The 20,483-nt window shown below is 48.7% G+C and overlaps 3 protein-coding genes across 4 annotated transcripts in view; 2 read left to right on the forward strand and 1 right to left on the reverse strand.

Annotated features, from left to right (window-relative positions):
* Nucleotides 1–5,772, forward strand: part of LOC101686935 (olfactory receptor 10J3) — a 153,018-nt gene extending 147,246 nt beyond the window's left edge. Inside the window, 1 exon segment of the mRNA XM_013047454.2 lies at nt 1,126–5,772. Coding sequence (XP_012902908.2) covers nt 1,126–2,077 — 952 coding nt within the window. The 3' untranslated portion in view covers nt 2,078–5,772.
* Nucleotides 1–20,483, forward strand: part of LOC101672123 (olfactory receptor 10J1-like) — a 38,954-nt gene that overhangs the window by 2,553 nt on the left and 15,918 nt on the right. The gene's annotated exons all lie outside the window — the stretch shown is intronic.
* FCER1A (Fc epsilon receptor Ia) lies at nt 7,255–13,054 on the reverse strand. The gene is made up of 5 exons (XM_013047529.2): nt 12,802–13,054; nt 12,353–12,373; nt 11,060–11,314; nt 9,085–9,342; nt 7,255–7,641 (listed from the first exon to the last, which is right to left on the reverse strand). Exons 1-5 carry the CDS (start codon nt 12,965–12,967, stop codon nt 7,457–7,459), a joined length of 885 nt encoding a protein of 294 aa, XP_012902983.1. The 5' UTR covers nt 12,968–13,054; the 3' UTR covers nt 7,255–7,456.

Raw genomic sequence — 20,483 nt, forward strand, 5'->3', positions numbered from 1 at the left:
GGACTTGGACCTCTGTTTGCAATGACAGAGCTTGACTGGGAGACCATTGCAGACTCTGCAGAGAATGATTGTGTGTGCTCAGAAGTTGGGTGTTGGTGGAAAGCACGGGGAGGAGGGGACAGAGATGACAGCATTTCAGGATTTTCTGGATGGAAAAGGATGATCCTCAGCTATGTGGTTGGAGATGATGGTTAAACATGGTATGTTCTACCAGGAGTAGATACAGGCTTAAAGGGCAAGGCTAACCCTGCCACTGTAGTCTCCAATTCTGAGCTCACATGAGAGGAGTTCCTTTCTATTCCTATCTCAACTTGGAATGTGCAAAGTTGAAGGAAAGAGTAGACCTGGTCTTCTCCAATTAGGTGAGTTTCTCTTTGCTCTCATACTAGGAAAACCCATTCCCTACTTGAAGGGACATCCTTGGATTCGTTCCATCCTGTTTTTTGCTCGAATTCAAGGAGTTAAGCTGCGTACCTGCTGGGCCTTATCAAACCATGTCCATGGCCCTGGAAGATACTTGGTGCGGGGTTTTCAGGAGGAACTTTTTATTGAAATGCTCCCATTTCTAGTCTTTCATGATCACTGGGGATTTTTAGGGTCACCGCTTAGGGAAGTGAAGCCTAGGACATAGGTGAGGGTTCTGGGGGAGCAGAAATCTTGGCAGGCTGGAGCTGGAGCACTGGGCAGTGACAGTGCATTCTGACCAGTGTCGGAAGGCTGGCGGCCTCAGCTCTTTTTTCTGTCTTCCACTTTACTTACTATTCCTCACCAGATCCTTCCCAGCTAATTCAAGAGCATTTGAGGAGGAACTACAATGCTGAGCTTCTTCCGTGACCTGGACTCACCTCGCCAGTGTCTGGGTAACTACTTCCACTCATCTTTCCTTTACTCTGTCTCTACTGTTCCTCCCAGATCACTCTCTGCCATCAGTCTCAGGGTCCTGGGGTAATACTTCTGTAGAGCTGAAGAAGAAGGTGGGCAAAGGTGATGACAGCAGCAGATACTGATGACTCTTGAGGTCCGGGGCATTGCTCAGCTGATGGACACACTTTTTACTGAAGGCCTTGGGTTAGCCTACTCTCTTTTGTGGTTGGTTCATCACACCTGTCCTTTGCCCAGTCCTAGACCTCTCTCAATGTCAATGCCAAACTCCAGTGCTGTGACCCAGTTCCTTTTGGAAGGGTTCTCCAGCTTTGGGTGGCATCACAGGCTTGTGTTCTTTGTTGTCTTTCTAACTCTGTACCTGCTGACTCTCTCTGGCAATGTTGTCATCGTGACTATTATACGCCTGGACCGTCACCTCCACACCCCCATGTACTTCTTTCTGAGCATGCTGTCCCTCTCTGAGACCTGCTACACTGTGGCCATCATTCCCCGTATGCTTTCTGGACTCCTGATCCCCCAACAGCCCATTGCTGTCCAAGACTGTGCCACTCAGCTCTTCTTCTATCTCACCTTCGGCATCAACAACTGCTTCCTGCTCACGGCCATGGGCTACGACCGCTATGTGGCCATCTGCAACCCGCTACGGTACTCGGTCATCATGAGTAAAGAGGTCTGTGTCCAGTTAGCATCCGGATCACTGGGAATTGGTCTGGGCATGGCCATTGTCCAGGTAACATCTGTGTTTGGTCTGCCCTTCTGTGATGCCTTTGTCATTTCTCACTTCTTCTGTGATGTGAGGCCCCTGCTGAAGCTGGCCTGCACGGACACCACTGTCAATGAGATCATCAACTTTGTTGTCAGCGTCTGTGTCCTGGTTCTACCCATGGGCCTGGTCTTCATCTCCTACGTCCTCATCATCTCCACCATCCTTAAGATCGCCTCAGCTGAGGGCCGGAAGAAGGCTTTTGCCACCTGCGCCTCCCACCTCACGGTGGTCATCATCCACTATGGCTGCGCCTCCATCATCTACCTCAAGCCCAAGTCCCAGAGTTCCCTGGGGCAGGACAGACTCATCTCTGTGACCTACACGGTCATCACCCCCCTGTTGAACCCTGTCGTGTATAGCCTGAGGAACAAGGAGGTCAAGGATGCTCTGCACAGAGCCGTGGGGCGGAGGCCCCTTTCCTCGTAGCAAGACAAGATTGTTGAAAGCCTTTCACTTGATTTTGTAAATGTATGTTGATTTTAATGCTGTTTCAATAATGCTTTTAAGTATGAGATCAAGAAGAACAGACTAAAGTAAGGGGAACCAAAACTGTGGGCTTCTGTTTGGGTTTGTCACGGTTTCCTATGCCCTTCTTCAGAGAGGATAAAAAGTGGTCTGGCACAGAGAGATAGATGGTTCTGGCAGCTGCATGGCTCAGTCTGCTAAGTATCTGCCTTCAGCTCAGGTCGTGATCCCAGAGTCCTGGGATTGAGTCCCACGTCCAGCTCTGCACTCAGCGGGAGTCTGCCTGACCCTCTCCCTTTCCCCTCGCCCCTCCCCCCACTCATTCTCTCTGTCTCTCTGACAAATAAATAAATGAATAAAATGGCTTGGCAAATGCTCAAGACTAGAGGGGAAAGGTTTACCTGCCTAGGTCATGCCCACCTGTGTCCTATCACACATGAGTGCACACAGCTACACAACTCCATCGAGACATAAAATCAGCCGCGTCCAGAAAGCCCATGAACAAAGTATTTGGAAGCCACCTCCGAAAGACTTTCACTGTTGTTGGTGGGGATGTAGGAGTAGTTTGTGCAAACTTTTTAACAAGCGAGGAGACCTATGTGTATTCTTTTCTGTGGACATTGAGGACTTTCTCGTAATCTGCTTTTGCTAACGCTGATATCTCAGAACAGCCTGAGGAATCTTCAGGAGGCTGAAGGGGTGGAGGCAGTTCCGAGTGGTGGTAGGGCCCTACCTGGCCATTCCTGGGAATGCGGGATGCAAATGTGGGGAAGCAAAAAGTCATCAGCTCCCGAGAGCACCGAAGCGGGTTGTCCACAGCCGGAAGTTGGCTAGGTGAGAAAACACCAGACGTAAAGGGAGGCATGTTGAAAAGTTCAACACCTTCCATGTTTCCAGCCCAGGAGTAAAAAGCACAGAGGTTGGAAGGAGCCAAGAAAAGCATAGTTCTTTCACAGGGTAGACCTAAACTGTTTGATAGGGTGTTAGAAGTGTAAGCACTTTAACTACAACTCCTGAAAACACTTATTAATGAGCAGAAGTCTGAAGCTTGACGTAAATAAAAAACTTTCTGGTAAGCTCCTAAGCCTGCAGAGGTTAATCTACTGAAGTTTCTTCTGAGATACCCCCAACTTAAAAACGGGCTTTAACACAGCATTCCTGTCTGAGCGTCACAGAAGGTGAACACGTGTGCTCTGGTGGGTCCTTTTTCCCTCATCTTCGGCTCCACTCTGGCCTCTGCACAGAGGAATGAGCATACGTACTCTGAGTTCCAGACACAGCTCCCATGTCCCCGCAACTCAGTTGACCCCACGGGGTGACCCTGCAGAGGCAAGATAGCACTTGTGAGAGTGTCCTGAGGTCTGCCGGTTGCGGGGGATGGGACAAGATAGTGGAAATTAACAAATTCTCTGAATCCAGTTAATATGCCTGACTTTTCAAAAACATTAGCATGTGAAGGTAACCCGGAGGCCAAGATACCTTTGCTTTCATGTCCGGATTTCTAGAAATAACGTGCACTGCTGTGAGAATAGTCGAAATTATAAAAATTTCTGGGCTTAGTGATTCTTCTTTATCCAGATAAAAAGCCATGAGGTAGAGTCTGATGCCCGGGGCCTCACTCTCTTCTAGCACAGTAGTACTCAGTGGGTGCCGTGCAACCCTCCCCAGATGGCACACCTTCGGGATCCACACATTCATTCCCACAGGCTGCCAGGAGGGTGTTGGGCCCGCAGCAGTCAGTCGAGTGGCTCTTTGGAAATTGTTCTTGCTGAAGAGCTACTTTCTCCAGAGTCACACATCTCCCCAGGGCACCCTCCCTCCAAAGACTTGCCTACCTCAGGCTGTAAAGACGGGCCCCCAGACCTCCGTCTAAGAGGATTACAAGGGGCCGTCCCAGCTCCAGGGCTCTTGTGAGGTTTTGCTGTGGCACTTCAGCTTCTCCCTCTGCGGGGCTCCACCGCCTTCCCTCTCACACAGGTGTTGGTGCTGAGGGCACTCCCTGAGAAACCTGTCACATTTCAGTTTGTTTCAGAATCTGTTTCTGAGGATCCTAATCTGCAGCGTTTTAGGATCCCTTTTCTAGAACTCCACTTGGCAAGCAGAGGACCCAGATTGTTCACCCTGATATATTCTAGGGAGGGCTGAAGACCAGTGGCTCCTATATTTTAATTTTTTAAATTTTAATTGAAGTATATTTTCTGGGGCTCAATTTAGTTAATATAGTAGTACAGTATTATCCTCTTGGAATCTGAGGGGAAAAAAATAACAGTTGGAACTTCTCTCAAAATCCACAAGAAGTCATTCCTTTATCTTCAGAGGTTTGTCTGCAAGCAATTTTCAGTTGCATTGCAGCCCTGGATTTCCATTCAGTTACCTTGCAGGGAGATGGCTGACCAGTCTTGGTGATATTTTTTAAAATTTCAAATACAGGAAAGGCTAAATGTGAGGCTATGTTATTCCAATTTTCAGGAAGGGAAAGAGTGTGGGTGCTACAAGTGATGGGCACAAGCTAACTTGATAGCGATCCTGGGCACCGTTGTAGGTAAAGGTTTGGGGTGGAAACTGGATTGCTCTGGGGGTTGATGAAGCCACCTGAGCTCGGTGAGTAACTGTCCAGAGCTGGGCAGACAACTTAAGGCAGGAAGATAGGACCACTCTGCGAGGTTATCTAGCGACCCAGGCTGGCAGGTGTCTCTGGCATTCTCAACATAAAGCTCCCATCTCTGGGGTCGGGGAGATGGTCCTGTTGTCCCACTTCCCGTTTCATGAGAAAAGAGAAAGAGCAAAGCCTTTCTCCAAACACTCAATTCCCCGACATACTGACAAGGTGGATCTTTGGTCCGACTTCAAAGCGACCAAGGGAATTTGTCATTCCCTGGCCACCAGGAGGGAGTTCACTGAGTTGATTTTCAAAAAAAATACAGTCTCTATTATTGGGAATTCACGATGATTTGCGGCAGCCATTTTGGAACAGCAGCTGTGGAAGAGAAAATTTGCCCTGTGAGCTGGACCAGACCAATGTGGTGAGAGACGGGGCAGCAGACGAGGCCCAAGAGTGACGCGGGGGTGGGTCATCTCTACTTCAATCACCGGTATGGCATACGTACTCCCTCTCTGGCATAGACAAAGTATCTTATATATATGTATAAATGAAAACACATCTTTTTAAATGTCATATTTTAGAATGCCACAAAATTTTTAAGCCCCGATTCTGTTCTACTTTCCATATGAACAAGCAATGTATGGAAAGAAAGAAAACAGGAAGAAATGAATGGTAGGGAGAAGTCTCCCACAAGCCTGAGATTCAGATCACGGAAGAGCACGGCAAAGAGTATGTGGAGGACGAAGGGACAATTCACGCCAGAGCTTCTTGGGGATGCATTCTGAGCCTGTGAGCCTGTGTAGTCACCGCATGGAAAGTAGACTCCACCGAGGATAGGACGTCTGGGTTCAAGGAAGCTTAGAGTCTGCCTAGTCCAAAACCCTCTTTTTACAAAGAAATGGAATCTCAGACACTGGCAAGTGACTTTTTCCAGTCACACAGCTAGTTCACAGTGGCCTGAAGATCCAGGTTGGTGCCCTCTGAAGAGCCCTTGCAAGCTTGGGTGGGGAGAAAGGGGAGGTGGAGGTGAACTGTGATACTCCAGAACCTAGAAAACCCCTCAGAAGTTGTAGCTCGAGCTGATCAAGCCTGGGCTTTCTTTTTTTTTTTTTTCCTTTCTTTTTTTAAAGATTTTATTTATTTACTTATTTGACACACAGAAAGAGAGGTCACAAGTAGGCAGAGCAGCAGGCAGAGAGAGAGAGAGTGAAGCAGGCTCCTTGCTGAGCAGAGAGCCTGATGTGGGGCTCGATCCCAGGACCCTGAGATCATGACCTGAGCTGAAGACAGAGGCTTAACCCACTGAACCACCCAGGCACCCGAAGCTTAGACTTTCTTTCCATGTTAAATACCCCTTAACCCTTCACTCTGCATCATCTGGGCTCAGATCCAACAAAGGAATAAGTCACTTGCTCTCTGGTCTGATGTGTATGATGCCGTGTTTAGGACGCTGTGAAGCATAATGTCGTTCGTGAAGGTGGCGGCAAGACCATGGTCTCGAGGTCTCATGGATCGCCTGTCTTCCCTTAAAGTCAGGGGAAGTGTCCAGAACAACACCAAGGAGCCTTCTTTGGAGACTTTTCCTGGCCTCTTGTTGCAAGAAAAATCTTTCCTCTGCCTGTGAAGTCAAGTGACATGGCTATTCATGGGAATCTGGTCATTTCTTACCGCTCTGAAATGATTGCAATGGAGGGGAGAGGGTGAGTTGGATGTTAAGGAGATACATACCAGATACCTACATTAAGAAAGGAAAAAAAAAAAAAAGCTCCAATATTTTTCTCTGCTTTGTGGTCCAAAAACACCTTTTGGAAAAAAAATGGGACTTCTCAGTCTCATGGGTATTTACAAATTTCCCCCTAGATTCACTTCCTCTTTATGTTAGCAATTGTTCTAAAACATAGTGAAGCTATGGATACTCTGATATCTCGTTGGCTTGTGAACTCATGGTCAGCACTGACAATAGGTTGCCTCTCTTCCCTAACCCTTTCCCTAGGCCCCTGTCCAACTGTCTCCATGGGCATAGGTGGGGTGGGGGATGGGAGAATGAAGACTGGGTCTTTGCCTGAGATCTTTCTGTTTTCAGAGCTGAGAGTCTTGGTGATAATTATTTGCTGGGGCTTCTCCAAGATGTTTAGTTCAGTTGATATAAGAGGGTATTCAAGATACAAGTTTGGGAGATGTTGGGAGGAAAAAGAATCAAAGGGAAAATCTTAGACTGAGCCCCATCCTCAGAGTCCTAGGGATCAAGATTGCCTCAGATCTAGAAGGAGCTAGAAGCTCATGAGGGGTATGTTGAAGTGAGAGCATAAAAATGGTCAATCTCACCAGCATCTCCCCATGTCTTTGTAGTCCGAGTCTAGATGTAGAGTGGTTAAGAGAAGACATCTCTAGTCTAGAACTTCATGGTTCTTGCCTCTAGAAATAAAAAAGAAACTAGCAAGCCTCAAATACTCAGAAGCATCATGTTACCTGGTTTCATACCTTTTTATTCAGGCTGTACCTGTCTCTGACAGATGCTAATAAATGAACCTACTCATTTTTAACTTATTTAACAGACATTTATTGAGCAGTTACAATTACATGTCACTTAATCAGTTTGAGTTGGTTTAATGAAGCAGTTCTATAAAGCCTTGAGTGCAGACCATCCTGTGTGCATTGGGAGCTGTGTCTGACAATGGAGAAGCGACTGCTGATGCTGGAAAGAAGTTGTTGTTGCTAACGGTTCTTAAGCAGGGACATCATTTCTTTTCAGGATCTGGCTTTTTGTTCTTTCTGGTCCTCTGAGTCTTCAAGATCAGTGTCAGCTGCTGCTGGGTCAAGATAAACAGTCCTGTGTCCACAGCAAACAGAATCACCACCAACAATGGGATCAGATATTGTAGCCAGGAGGTTTTCCTTTGGTGAACACTGTGGTCGAGGTAATCTAGATGCAACAAGAAACACAAGTCATATGAAGAACCGATGAATGAGGCCCAGGACATCATCCCCCTAAGAGAAGGACCTCGCCTGGTGCTTTGTCTTCTAGCGCCAGCATGACATGGCAACACCCACGGATTTAGGAACCTCTGTCCATGCTTCCTGGAGCCCAGGGACTCCTGAGATCTCCTTCATAGCTCCTGCCTACAGCTTTTCTAGCCAGTCTGTCTGAGGGGAAAGGTCATAGGAAAGGTGAACCCTTTATTTGGGCTCACAGTACCAGTGCCCCATATGTGTTGGGGGTGGACAGGAGAAGTGAGGGCTGGGGTGGGGGTGGCCACTGCCTCATTTCTGAATCGTTCATCATTTACCACCTGCCTGTCGGGTGAAACAAAGACACTGGACCAGAGCTTCTTCAAAATAATCCTCTCTCCTGTGGCTCTGTTATTCTGTTTGCAAGGCATTGATTTTTGTGATTATCGTAGACTGTAGAGCCCCAGAATATTATAGCCAGAACACCTCCCCCCCCCGCCTGAGGTCACCTCGACCAACAGATTTCAGCACAGGCTGCACATGACCATTACCTGAAAGGGCTTTTAAAAATACCAATGCCCAGTCCTCCAAACCAACTAAATTAGAATCTCGGGCGGTGAGAGGCAGACAGCAGTATTTCTAAAGGTCCCCACGGGGCATCTGGGCCAGATCCTTTACTTTGCAGATAAGGGTACCAGAAGGCCAACAACAATTAAATAGCACTTGGGTCTCAGACTAGTTAACAGAAAATTGGCATTAAAACTTCATTCTGGCTTCCAGTCTCATGCTTTTTTAGGCATTAGAATGAGCCAAATATGCCAAGCAAAAAAAAATTCTAATTTCCTCCTTGCGAGGCAGATATTCCAAAGGCTCCCTCTCTTCTCTGGAGGTAGGTAGGAGCATCTTTATCTTTGGCAGTGGAGGCAGCCCACCAGCCTGCTCTCCTCAGGAGGCTCTGCCTCCTCCTGACTCAGGCACCCAGTCTGCTGGCCGTGGGTCTCCTTCCCCAGCCCTCCTCCACCAGTGTGGCGTCTCCAAGCTCCTCACAGCCTTCCTTCCTTTAACTCGGAGACTCCCTTTCAGTTTGATAAATTAAGTGTGCGCCCCAGGAGCAGCAGAGGCTTTGAGAGCACACTAGGAATTGTGATCATTATGGTTGGGTAACGCTTAACAGGCTACATGTCCACTTCCCAATATTTGCATTTAGTCTTCATAGAAACCCCACATTATGAGCCAGTCTCACTGCTGCCAGCAAACCAATAAGGGCTCCAAGACTGGGCATGTGTCACAGCCTGGGCCGGCGGACCCGGCAAGGCGCACCCACTGTCCCCTGCTGGACACTTCAGCCGTTTCAGGCTGGGGGGGTCTCTCTCTCCCCCTTCCCCTACCATGGGTCCCCATTCCTTTACCAACTCACTCTTTTTCACAATGATGTTGATGGTGTTGGAGGTATGATTTTGCTTCTTAATCCAGCCCGTGCAGTAATAACTGCCGTTATCCTTTATTGTGGCGTTGGGGATGGACATTTCGAAGTTTTCATACCCGTACTTGAGGGCTTTGCCATTCCTGTAGTAGGTCACCTTGGTGACGTTCCAATTCTTCCAGCTGTGGCACCTGATGTGGAAGGACTCACCCTCCGTCAGCTCCTCGGGAGCGGCTTGAAGGAGCAGCCACTCTGAAGACCATTAGTGAGGTTGTGTAAGAGCAAATGGATAGATGGACACAGGGAGAGACACGAGATAAAAGTGGTCACTCACAGGGCATGTGGCAGGAACCATGGTTTATCATGAACCCATTTCTCGGCTCATAAAGTCAATAAAAAAGGAAACACAAAATAATGCTTAGAATCTGTCCTCTATACAGATCAATCCTCTCTCCTCCTGAAAAGTGAATCTGGGGCCATCAGACCACTCTGATGTTTCTGCAGAGCCGGTCCATGGGCAGCCTGAAAGCCAGTGCTCCCTTCAGCTCCGTCGGTGCCAGTTCTGGTTACTAAAAAGGTATAAAAGTCTCCTGTCCAGGGAGTCCTCCCCTAGAGGCAGGTCTGTTTTGTCCTCTTGCCTCTTAGAGGCTCCCTAGCTCTACCCCTAATCATAGCTGGCTCCAAAACTCCCCCAGAACATGACTGCCAATTTCAATGATGTGTGCCTAGTTACTCACTGATGTCCTCTTCCTCATCTGGCTCCATACTCCAGGAGGCCAGGAGTCATATCTGATCCTTGCATTATATCCCTAATGCCCAACACCGTTACCTTGGAGAGGGCAGTTACTCAGCAAATACTTGTTAACAATGATTCTGTATAATACAAGAGTCAGGTTCTCTGGCTAATGTCATTGTAGGTACTGAAACACACTCAGGGGCGCCTGGGTGGCTCAGTGGGTTAAGCCTCTGCCTTCGGCTCGAGGTCATGATCTCAGGGTCCTGGGATCGAGCCCCGCATCGGGCTCTCTGCTCAGCAGGGAACCTGCTTCTCCCTCTCCCTCTGCCTGCCTGCTGCTCCCCCTGCTTGTGCTCTCTGCCTCTCTCTGTCAAATAAATAAATAAAATCTTAAAAAAAAAATTGAAACACACTCACTGAAGGAGAATTTTGAACTAAAATCTGGCTGGGTTGTGCAGTCAGTTTATTTCAGAGCAATCCTGGAGTTTTCCAGAACCTCGTCGAGGAAATGAGTAAGCTACTGCACGCTGCTCTACTTCTACCTGGGATTTGCCTCCGGATGCTACCACACCTCTTTTCACTCAAAAGGAAAATACAAAGGGTGTTTATCCTTTAAAATATATTTGCATTAGAAAAAGAAAGCAAAGTATATCCATGACCTCGCCCTTTCAGTGAAATCCTTCCTTTGTCCGTCTGGCATTTACTAACCAACCACGGAAGTCTGAGCGTGTGGTGCCGGTTGTTGGCAACGGAGGAGTCACAAAGTGGAAACACACGTAGGGTTTGCTCTTCAGTAAAAGTGAAGGTCAGGAGGAGTCTACACGATGTCTTTCAAAACCAAGAGTGCAACCTGATATCCAGGTTGGGGTGCGTGGAAATCGTGAACAAATTTCACAATCAGACATTGCGGTTCTATTTCAGACGTTCAGCTCTTTGCGACCTTCACACACCCAACCCGATATTGGCACGCACCGTGCACACCTGCCCCAGGCAGCAGAGAGACGAGGTAGAGTAGAGGGGTAATGCTGGCGGGTGGGGGACGGCGAGAGCATAGAAAGAAGCAAGGCTTGGCTGGAGTAAGTAAAGGCGGAAGAAGAGTGATGGGCAGGTCTTGAGTGAGAGACTCGAGTCCCACCCCTGTGCATAACCCTGGAATGACTTGACCTCTCCCCATCTTTGGCTGGGCCATTCCTCATATGGAGGAATCCATTTTTCCATAGTGCGGGAACTTACCTGAGAAGACTTCTAGGTACACAGGATCGCTCACGTTGGATTCTTTGTCCCGACACCTGTATTCCCCACTGTCCTGAGGGTGCGCTTTCACAATGTTGAAGCGTGAAGTTTTATTTTCCAAAAGTCTTTCGTTGTGGGTCCACATAGCAGAGGTGACTTCAAGGGAGTTGTTCTCATAGCATATAAGAGTCACATTGTCATATTTCAATATTCTATTCCATGGCGGGTTCAAGGACACCATAGGTTTCGAGATATCTTGGAGGAGATCAAATTGTGGAAAGAGATGTAAGGGGGGTGGGGAGAGAAAACTGTCCAGGCTCTAGAGTACAGACATGGCAATAGTCCCTCAGTGAGTGGTCTGTCTACCCCTGAACGGCCACTAATAAGAAACTGTCCTGATTCCTAGGATCACAGGAGGAGGGAATAGTGCTGTGGCTCCAGAGAACTCCCAACCTAGGGAGAAAGATAGGACGCAAGTGTGGGGTATTGAAAAACAAACAAGCCAGTGAGGACTGCAGCCTCTGGTCAGGCAGAGGCGATGTCTGTCCTGTTCAGCCCTAGCTCAGCACAGTGGCTGGTACAAAGTACGTGTTCATTAAATATTTACTTAGTGGATGAATGCGTGAATAATGGATGAATAAATGTGTTGGACTAGATGAAACATAGTCTTTCCGAGCTCTAAATTTTTATGACTATTTAACTGTGAATGCATATGGAGTGAAAAATACATGTCAATTCTGGAAGGAAGTGAGAAGCGCCGAGAGAATCAGCCTTAATAGGTTTTCAGGAACAAAGAGATGCGGTACAGATTTAACCAAAGCCTAGGACGTGGCAGGTGGTGAGGAGGAAGAATGCAGAAACAGAGCTAGACTTGGACCCAAAGGACTTGTGTCAGAAGCTGGCCCTTGGCTAGCTCTGAGACCTCCAGCAAGGCTCTCACTTGAGCAAAAGCCTCAACTACAAGATGGCGACCGTACTAAGATGTTGTTGTAGGGACTGATTGAGGTTGTGTGGAAGTGCCTGGGCAGCTCTCGAACGTCGAGATGTTCCACAGACATGGTTGTTGCCTGTAATGAGGTGGGTGCCTCAGGGGAATGAGGTGGTTCTTTTGAAGCCATCACACGGGGGAAAGAAAGAAGACAGGCAGCGTGGAAGTGGGGCTCGGGTTGGACAGAGAGGAGCAGATGCTTAATCACTAGAAAGCCGAGGAGACAGGGTGAAGGGGAACAGTGAGGCGGGAGCCATGCCCAGCCATGTGGGGGCTGACTGAGCAAGGGCAGGGGACTCACTTACCTGCCGACACACCGTGTGGAGCTGCAAAAGTCCAGAGAAGATAAGTTAGTGGCCAAGCGCCGCCTTCTGGGACTCTAGGACAGGGGTCTGGTAACAGGGGTCAGGTCTACATCTGTGGAGTTTTAAGGGCCAAGCGTCTTCTCAGGAACCTGACCCAGAGAGAGAAGGAACTTTTCTCTTCCCTTTGTCCTCCCTCCCTTGCCCTTTGGGAGATGCCAGAGAGATGGCAAGGAGAGGTTTTGGGGATGGCTCCCCCTTAAGCCTTGCTCGGCCCAATGTGCCCTGCTCTACAGCTTGTGTCCTTTACAGAATCCCCAGGAAACGCACTGTGGTTTGCATGTAACCTAGAACAAGCCACCACGAAAACTGTCCACGTTCCTACCCCAGCTGCCACCCAGATCCATCTTGGCCCCTCCGGGGTGGGGTGGTGTCCCTGAACGTCTACTTACAGAAGAGAAGCCACACCATCCACAGCAGGACAGGGCCTCCCATGGGAACCGGCATCTCCTCTGCGGCCCCCAAGTGCAAATTGGACTGGAGACTTGAAGCCTTGAAATAGACTTGAAGCCAAAAAGGAGAAGGAAATGTTTTCTGTATCATATCTGGGTAACTCATCAGCTGCGCCTCGGTTTGCCTTCTCTGGCAATAATAGTCAGAATGGTGCCAAATTGGGCAATTTCACATTCACCAGCTAGTGTTCTCCCGTGCCGGGCCAGCGAGTGCTGAAATTCGGTTGTGGTTCTCCGAAGCTGCCATCCTGCTTATTACCTAATTTCCTGCTGGCCCACCCACTCACCGATCTACATGTTTTCATCTCATTCCCTGAAGATCCATTATCGAAGCAGCCAAAATGGGGCCATTCTCAGACCCCTTCTCTTCCACCGGGTCTTGATGGAGCTCCCAACTCAGGATGACGGATGTTAGACCATAGCATATATGGATCTGGGTCTATTCTATAATTTATTTCCTTCCCCAGCTATTGCCCATTTTAACATGTCCAATCTTCTGGCATGGCCGCCCTTCCTCCTTGAAACCTACACCGGTTCGGAGCACCCCCAGGACCACTTTGACTATTCCGTGTTTTAGCTCTAGGCCGGAGCTGGTCACCTTCCCCCAGGATTTGGTATAGATGACAATGCCGGAGATGACAGCACCACAAATTCTGTAGTCATTACCACTTACAAGGCTTTTTTCACAGGTGGTATTTGTCCTGCTTGGTCCTTGCCAAAAATCTGAAGTAGACAGAGCAGGAGGAGGTCAGCAAGGCCCCATTCTGTGTCACCGTGCGTTTCCTCAGACTGCAGGAGGAAGCCCGCTGACCCAAACGTAGAGTTCTCCCGCAGAAGACCTAACCCGAGCTTCCAGCCTTGGGGGCATGAGAGAATCGGGGCTACAACGATCCATAAGTGAGAAGCTCCAGATGACTGGTTTCAGGCCCCTCAATGGCTTAGGGGCAGATCTTTAAAGGAAGCAGGAAGTTATCTTGAAAAATGCCTGTTGTTTGTATTTAAAGATCTGAATTCAAATACTCCCCATATTTATGTCATTAAGGTTGACCTGTGACATAGGGCAGTAATGGCATCGGGGTCATGGCTTTAGTAGGAGGGATAAGAAGTCAATAAACACATGAAATGCATTGCACACATCTGGTATGTAGAAGAGGCTTAATGAATATACCTTTCCCTCCTTCATTAGCAGTGTTTGTTACAGACTCTAAGGAGATAGAGGCATTTCAACTGGGTTAAGGCAGTTGGTCACCTACTTCCATGTGGTAACCAGTCGAGTCTGGTTTACGTAAGTGGTCTCACTCATCTCCGTTATCATGATGAGAAAGCGTGATAATGGAAGAATTCACATAAGAAGTTGTTCAGTGGGGTGGGGGGCAGGAGAAAGAAGCGGAGCAGATGCCATTTTGGGGGGCGCTGTTGGAAGGCCATGGTTGAACAGCAAGATCCTGGAAGAGATCTTGCCATGTAAGCGAATAGAAGCTGCACCTCACCACTTGGTTGAGACCTTGTCCAGGGTACTCAGGGGGCTTTCCTTAGGAACGTAATCCTACAACGACAGACATAAACACCTTCCTGGGACTCATGTGGTCTCTCTGATAGCTTCCTCCTAAGACTCCACGCTGTCCAAATGCCTCCTGCTTGAACGGGAGGCAAGGTGGGGCCCACTGAGAGGTCCTGTCCCCTGGGGGGTAGAGCACAGGTGTTGGGGTGAAAGAGACCATTTTTGTTTGCTGCACAATGCCAAAGCTGTTGCTTCCGTGTCTGCCCTTGAAATGGAGGTAGTGTTTTGGCAGTCGGGAGGGCCGAGATTTTGCTGATTCAACAAAAGCAGTTCATTAAACCTCAAAAAGCACACCGAAGCCCCTTGTGCATCCACCCCTTAAGACAAAACCAAAAACGACTACAAAACCAGCAGCATCAACCTCAGGAAGAAGAAATCATCACAGGACACAGCCATGGGTACCCCAAGGAATGAGTTGATACCCAGGAATCACGGGTTCATGTGCCAATGCTGTCCTACACATCCTTTATCTTGCACAGAAGACCAAGTCCTCTGAATTTTACATGCTCTCTGGGTGGAGCGCGCTGTTCGTTCCGTGTAGCCCGCCTGTCCATGTCAACAAGTGTCTCACTGAGGCCAGGAGACTGGGTCTCCTTCTCACCTTTTTCCACATGCTTTACAGTCGGGGTAATCCTAAATAGAGTGTCTCATTCCCAAATTCTGATCTTTTGTTGGGTCTCGGTAAACTTAACTTGTACTTCTCCCAGTAGCATGGAGAAAGGAGACCCAAAGGGCCGTCTATGGTCTACCCGGCCTGCAAGGTTTGGTTTGTCTGTGTAGCTGGATCCAGAGGGAAAGGCTTTGGATGGGAGCTTTCACGATTTGGGACATGCTGGCAGAGGAGGGAGGGGCCAGCCCATTGGGTCTCGGGGTATTTGTACCCTTCTCCAAAATTGAAAGCAGACAGAAGGACCACTGTATTGGCTTTTTCCTCTCCGTGTTCTCCAGCACAAGACAAGGTCCCTCTGAAACTGGATGTGAAAGACGAGAGAGCCGAGTGGCTGTCCGCTGCGGTGTGACTGCGCCTCACAAACACTGATCATGCCTGAGGACAAGGTATAGGGCTGACTGTGCAACATGACTAATATGCTTCGGTCCCACCAAATTTCTGTGGTTATAGAATGAGGAAATCAAAACACAGGGAAGTTGGGTGACTCGTCTGGGCACGCACCTGCTAAGTGGAGGAATTAAGATTTGAAACTACGTGGTTTTGCTAAACGGCCTGTGCTCATGACCACTTCTACAGAATACCCCTCCAGCCCATCTACACCGTGTGCTCACAGAGCCCCTGGATTCGGGGACTCCACGCCAAGACCTCCTGCATTCCCAGGGATCTGTGACCCACCGGTGGGCAATCACGGGTCTAGGCTAACCTATGTGTTCTAGCTATAGTTTCTTTTCTTGGGTTCATGAGATGACATTTCAGTCCATAGCCACGCAGCGCTGTTGACACAGTTTCATATCCGTTATGTGTATTTCAGAGAGAGAGAGAGAAGAGAGAGAGAGAGGTTCTTGCCTTTTAATCCAGATTCTCAAGGTCCAGGACGTTGTCAGGTCTTCCAGCCACCAGGATAGGAGTCTGTCTGCTCAGGGAGGAGTCCTCAACGGTCGGTGCTGGTGGCCTGATGGCGTCTCACCATAAAGGCAGTGGCTTTGCGGCTTCTTTTACTCTTGTTTTGACGTGAACAGTTGCCTACTTTGGATAGTTCTGAAAGAAATAAATGGAAACTTCCAGGGCTTCCCCAAGCAGGTACCACCGACAAGGGGATGGGACAGGGGTTATGGAAGCCACAACCCTGCGTGTGGACAGAGACGCCTCCCTGAAAAAAGGAAAAATGGGGCTTCACGGAGGAATCCTGAAGATGATCTTTTCCTTCTGTCTTTAGAGACTTACTTCTTTCTGACATGGGAAGGGCAGTCAGTGGGATTTTTCACAGAAATAATGGATTTGAATGGAGACCAGACATAACACGTATTTCTAGTATCTGATTTTAATACAATATACTATTGCTCAAATGCAAAGTTGACTGTAGTATTTGGATTTTATATAGGGATACAGCAAGAGCTACTATTTGTTTATAGGTGAGTCCTACCGGATATCCTGTTAAAGGTTGCCAGTGGCCAAAGGGTATAGGTCAGGTACAGGGTCACAAAAGTGCAGTAGACTGGGGAAAAGATTTCTTAACTAGTGTTTCAATTCTTGGGTGTCCCCTGAAACTGTAAATTGCAGAGAAAGTCCTTGAATAGGTCTCCCAACGTATCTCAGGGCTGGACCACTGACTGGGCTGCCTGTCTTTGAGACACGTAACAGCCACTCACTTTCCAGATGAGGGGTCTTTGTGGCCTCTTGTAGTTAGGGAACAGTCTGAGCCACGAGGTGAGCTCAAGCAAAGTGACTGGGAGCTTTGCTTATAAATGTTGTTTTCCAGCCCGGAGACCCAGAGGACCTCACGCTTGCCTTCCTGCCTTCCAACAGACACAGATCAGGTGAGGTGAGCTGACTTTTCCTTCAGAATGGGGAGAACAGAATTAGAAGCCTGCTAAGGAAGGTTCTCAGAGGGAATGGTGGTGTTAAAAAAAAAAAAAATTATAAAACGTCAGACTGTTGCATTAAATTTTAAAGCCTAAAGACTAAAACCAAGTCTTTAAGTTAACTAAGTCTTTAAGTTAACTAAGTTTTTAAGACTAAAACTATTGTCCATACATACTTCACAGAGATTAAGTGTAACCCTGACTGTATGCCCTGAACAGGCTGGGGACTGTCATTCTCAGCTTAAATCACTCACGCTGTGTGGCTCCTGGTAAGTTCCTCGCTGTCTCTGTGCCTGAGCCCCATCTCAGGAAAACAGATCTGGTGACAGTGCCTGTTGGTGTATTAAATGATTGATGTAGTTAAAGGGCTAGAGAGAGGCTGGCAGATAGTAAAGCCGTAAATGTGACTCAATGTGTCGTGGTTTTGTAAGGCATTTTTGGCCTTGAGAGCACCAGGGACAGACCCTCCTGCACGTCTGTGGGAAAAAGCCGGAAACACCACTGGTGGACCGGGGAAGGCGGGGGACGGTGGGGTGGGGTGCGCAGCTGGGTCCGAGTCTGCAGCCTGCACAGTCAGGCCAGGAGGCCGGGAGAGCGGAGGGCAGCTCGCTCTCAGAACGGGCTGGGAGTCTGGGGGATGGTTCCCAGGCCTGCTGTGACACAGAGAAACCATCTTGCGGTCAGCCCTCAAGTCAAATGTAGTGCTGGCCACTTTATTCTACGTTCCGCACAGAATTACCCAGTTAAAAAATGGAAACAGCCTTCTCTGAAAGGAATCTCTTTAGGCTGTGAGCAGATAAGGACAGAGAGGTCTTAGCTCGGCCAAGGACATTTGCATTTTAATAGGTAACTTTTGAAGCCCTAATCCTTCAGGACCTGGCTAAACAGTGCTGTGAGCAGTGTGTTCCTGGGGGTGACGATGGGCAGGAGTCGGGGTTGAAAAGTGAGGACAGAGGGAATCATCTAAACCTCTCAGATCATATTCCCGGAATGTCATCGCTGCCAAAGGCCGTCAGGGAGTAGGAGAGCGAGAGAGCGAGTGTGTGTGTGTGTGTGTGTGTGCGCGCGCGCACGTCTCCGGCAGCGGAGTGGAGGGGTTACACGTCGCTGTTGTAGCGATGGGCGTGCGGCCTACATGTTTAGCGTCCGGCAGGCACTGAGCAGCCTGCGGACCCGGGGGCAGCCTTGCATCAGAACGAACCGTTCTGCTTCGACACAACCTTTGAATGTCCAGCCAGATGCTCTGTCATTATTTGAGCCTTGAATCTGACTGGCTAATAAATGCAAAGAATTTTCACATGTCTTCCTAGATGCTGGGTGTTCTAGGGGGAAAATCCGCATAATGCCCGTGTAAAAATTATTCTTTGCTGTTCCTGGAACAGCATCCTGGGATGGTTCACGGCTGGACCAAATCAGACCCCAGCTAGTGCGCGTGTCCTCATCTCTGCGTCAGTGTCTCGCCCTCCCCCTCGGGCTGTGCGCGCAGCCGGCACAAGCCTCCCAGAGACGTTTTCTTACCATTCAGTTATTTTGTTTTATTTCTTCTTTATCTTAACTGCATGTGTGTGGGAGAGGTGGTTGCACAACTCCCCCAGTTTAGCCCCCCTTAAAAAACTGGACAGAAAATTATGGCTGCAGTATTCGGTATTACAATGACTGTTTAGAACAAGAAATTATAAAAATTACAAAATTATAAAATTATAAAAATCCAGAAAAAAATAACGGCTAGCTGCTCGACATCACACCGGAGTCTCTCCCTTCAGCTCCGTATCGTTACCACGTCCTCTATGAGCCTCGTCGCCAGGCAGTGACGCCGCACTATCATCTTTAATAGAGAAACCAGAAGTACAACTCATCCTTTCCCTGCCCCTGCTGAGCAGCACTTTTTCTGAAACAGCCGTTTCTAGGAGATGCCCACAGTTTGCAGCGTTGTTACAGTTTGTGGCTTGCCAACATGGGAATCCTGATAAATTCTGCTTTGCTTTTATTTCCATGAACAAGAAGACAAAAGCATCACGGTGTGTTTATGATCCTGTATTTCACGTGACTGAGGATATTCCTGAAGGGAGAGAACGACCCATTTTCATGAGACACAGCAACGAACCGAATCCTCTGCTTACAATTTTACACACATCTGGTGCTCAGGAAAGTGTCTAGACAAGATTAGCTTCTGACTCCAGATATTTCAACCCCGGTTTTCTGTCGTTGCCCACCACCTTCCAGCGCCGAGTGCTGGAGGATACGGTCACCCTGCAGCCGGACCTCTGGTCCTCTACCTCCACCGTTGTGTCCTGAAGCCAAGGCCGTTGGCTCTTTGGTGGCATTTTCCTGGAGGCTGTTCCTACCGCGAGGGCTTGTAGCGCCTCACCGCGACTTACCCGGTCTGGAAGGAACTGCGAACTCCACGCATCTGTTACCCTAAACCAGGACTGAACACCCTCAGCCCACCTCCTCCTTAGCTGGGTTCCGGAACTTTCCTGCAGCTACCCTCCTGTGCCAGGAGGAAAGGAAACCTCATCCAAATGTGGCTAAAATATCTGACTTCTGGGGGTGCCTGGGTGGCTCAGTGGGTTAAAGCCTCTGCCTTTGGCTCAGGTCATGATCCCAGGGTCCTGGGATGGAGCCCCGCATCGGGCTCCCTGCTCGGCCTGCTCTCTCCTCTCTCTCTGCCTGCCTCTCTGCCTACTTGTGATCTCTGTCTGTCAAATAAATAAATAAAATCTTTTAAAAAAGAGTTTTATGGGGCACGGGGTGGCTCAGTGGGTTAAGCCGCTACCTTGGGCTCAGGTCATGATCTCAGGGTCCTGGGATCAAGCCCCGCATCGGGCTCTCTGCTCGGCAGAGAGATTGCTTCCTCCTCTCTCTCTGCCTGCCTCTCTGCCTGCATGTAATCTCTCTCTCTGTCAAATAAATAAATAAACAAAATCTTTAAAAATGTATCTGACTTCTGTAAATTTTACAAAAACATATGACCTCCTCCAGGACTTTGGAGGGGCCCACGCCCGTGAGGGGTCATGAGGACTAACTTCCTATAGCCCCCCAACTTCACCTCTGCTGGGTGAGTCCCTGACGTGTACATTCTGAGTCAGGAGAGCAAGGAGAGTGCTCCCAGGCACAAGGTGGGGTCTGATAGGATTGAGAAGCACTTGTCTGGCTTTTGAAGAAGAGAAGAAGACCACATGAAAGTGAGAAAAGTAACTTAAAATGGGGCAGTTTCCAGAGAAATTGTCCTTTCCTTCCAAAAAGACAAAATTTTCACAGAGGTTCAAGAAAACACTGGAGGACTTTGGGTCGGACCTCCAGTGTTGGACCCAAAAGTAGAATGTGTGGTCTGAAAAGGGATAGGAACGGTGGACTGAATATTGGAAAGAGATTCGGTGTCAGAACATTCAGGATGGGGGCGCCTGGGAGACTCAGCGAAGTGTCTGCCTTCGGCTCAGGCACGATCTCAGGGTCCTGGGATCGAGCCCCACATCAGGGTCCCTGCCCGGTGGGAGTCTGCTTCTCCCTCTGCCCCTCGTTTCGCTCA

Source organism: Mustela putorius, unplaced genomic scaffold (assembly GCF_011764305.1).
Source record: "Mustela putorius furo isolate JIRA1106 unplaced genomic scaffold, ASM1176430v1.1 tig00000997_pilon_pilon_pilon, whole genome shotgun sequence".
Lineage (NCBI taxonomy): Eukaryota > Metazoa > Chordata > Mammalia > Carnivora > Mustelidae > Mustela > Mustela putorius.

Coding starts and splice junctions, on each gene's coding strand:
- FCER1A (XM_013047529.2), bottom strand. CDS start 12,967: ATGAGTTACCCAGATATGATACAGAAAACATTTCCTTCTCCTTTTTGG. Junction 12,374..12,801: donor GATGGTGTGGCTTCTCTTCT/GTAAGTAGACGT, acceptor GGACTTTTGCAG/CTCCACACGGTGTGTCGGCA. Junction 11,315..12,352: donor TCCACACGGTGTGTCGGCAG/GTAAGTGAGTCC, acceptor ATCTCCTCCAAG/ATATCTCGAAACCTATGGTG.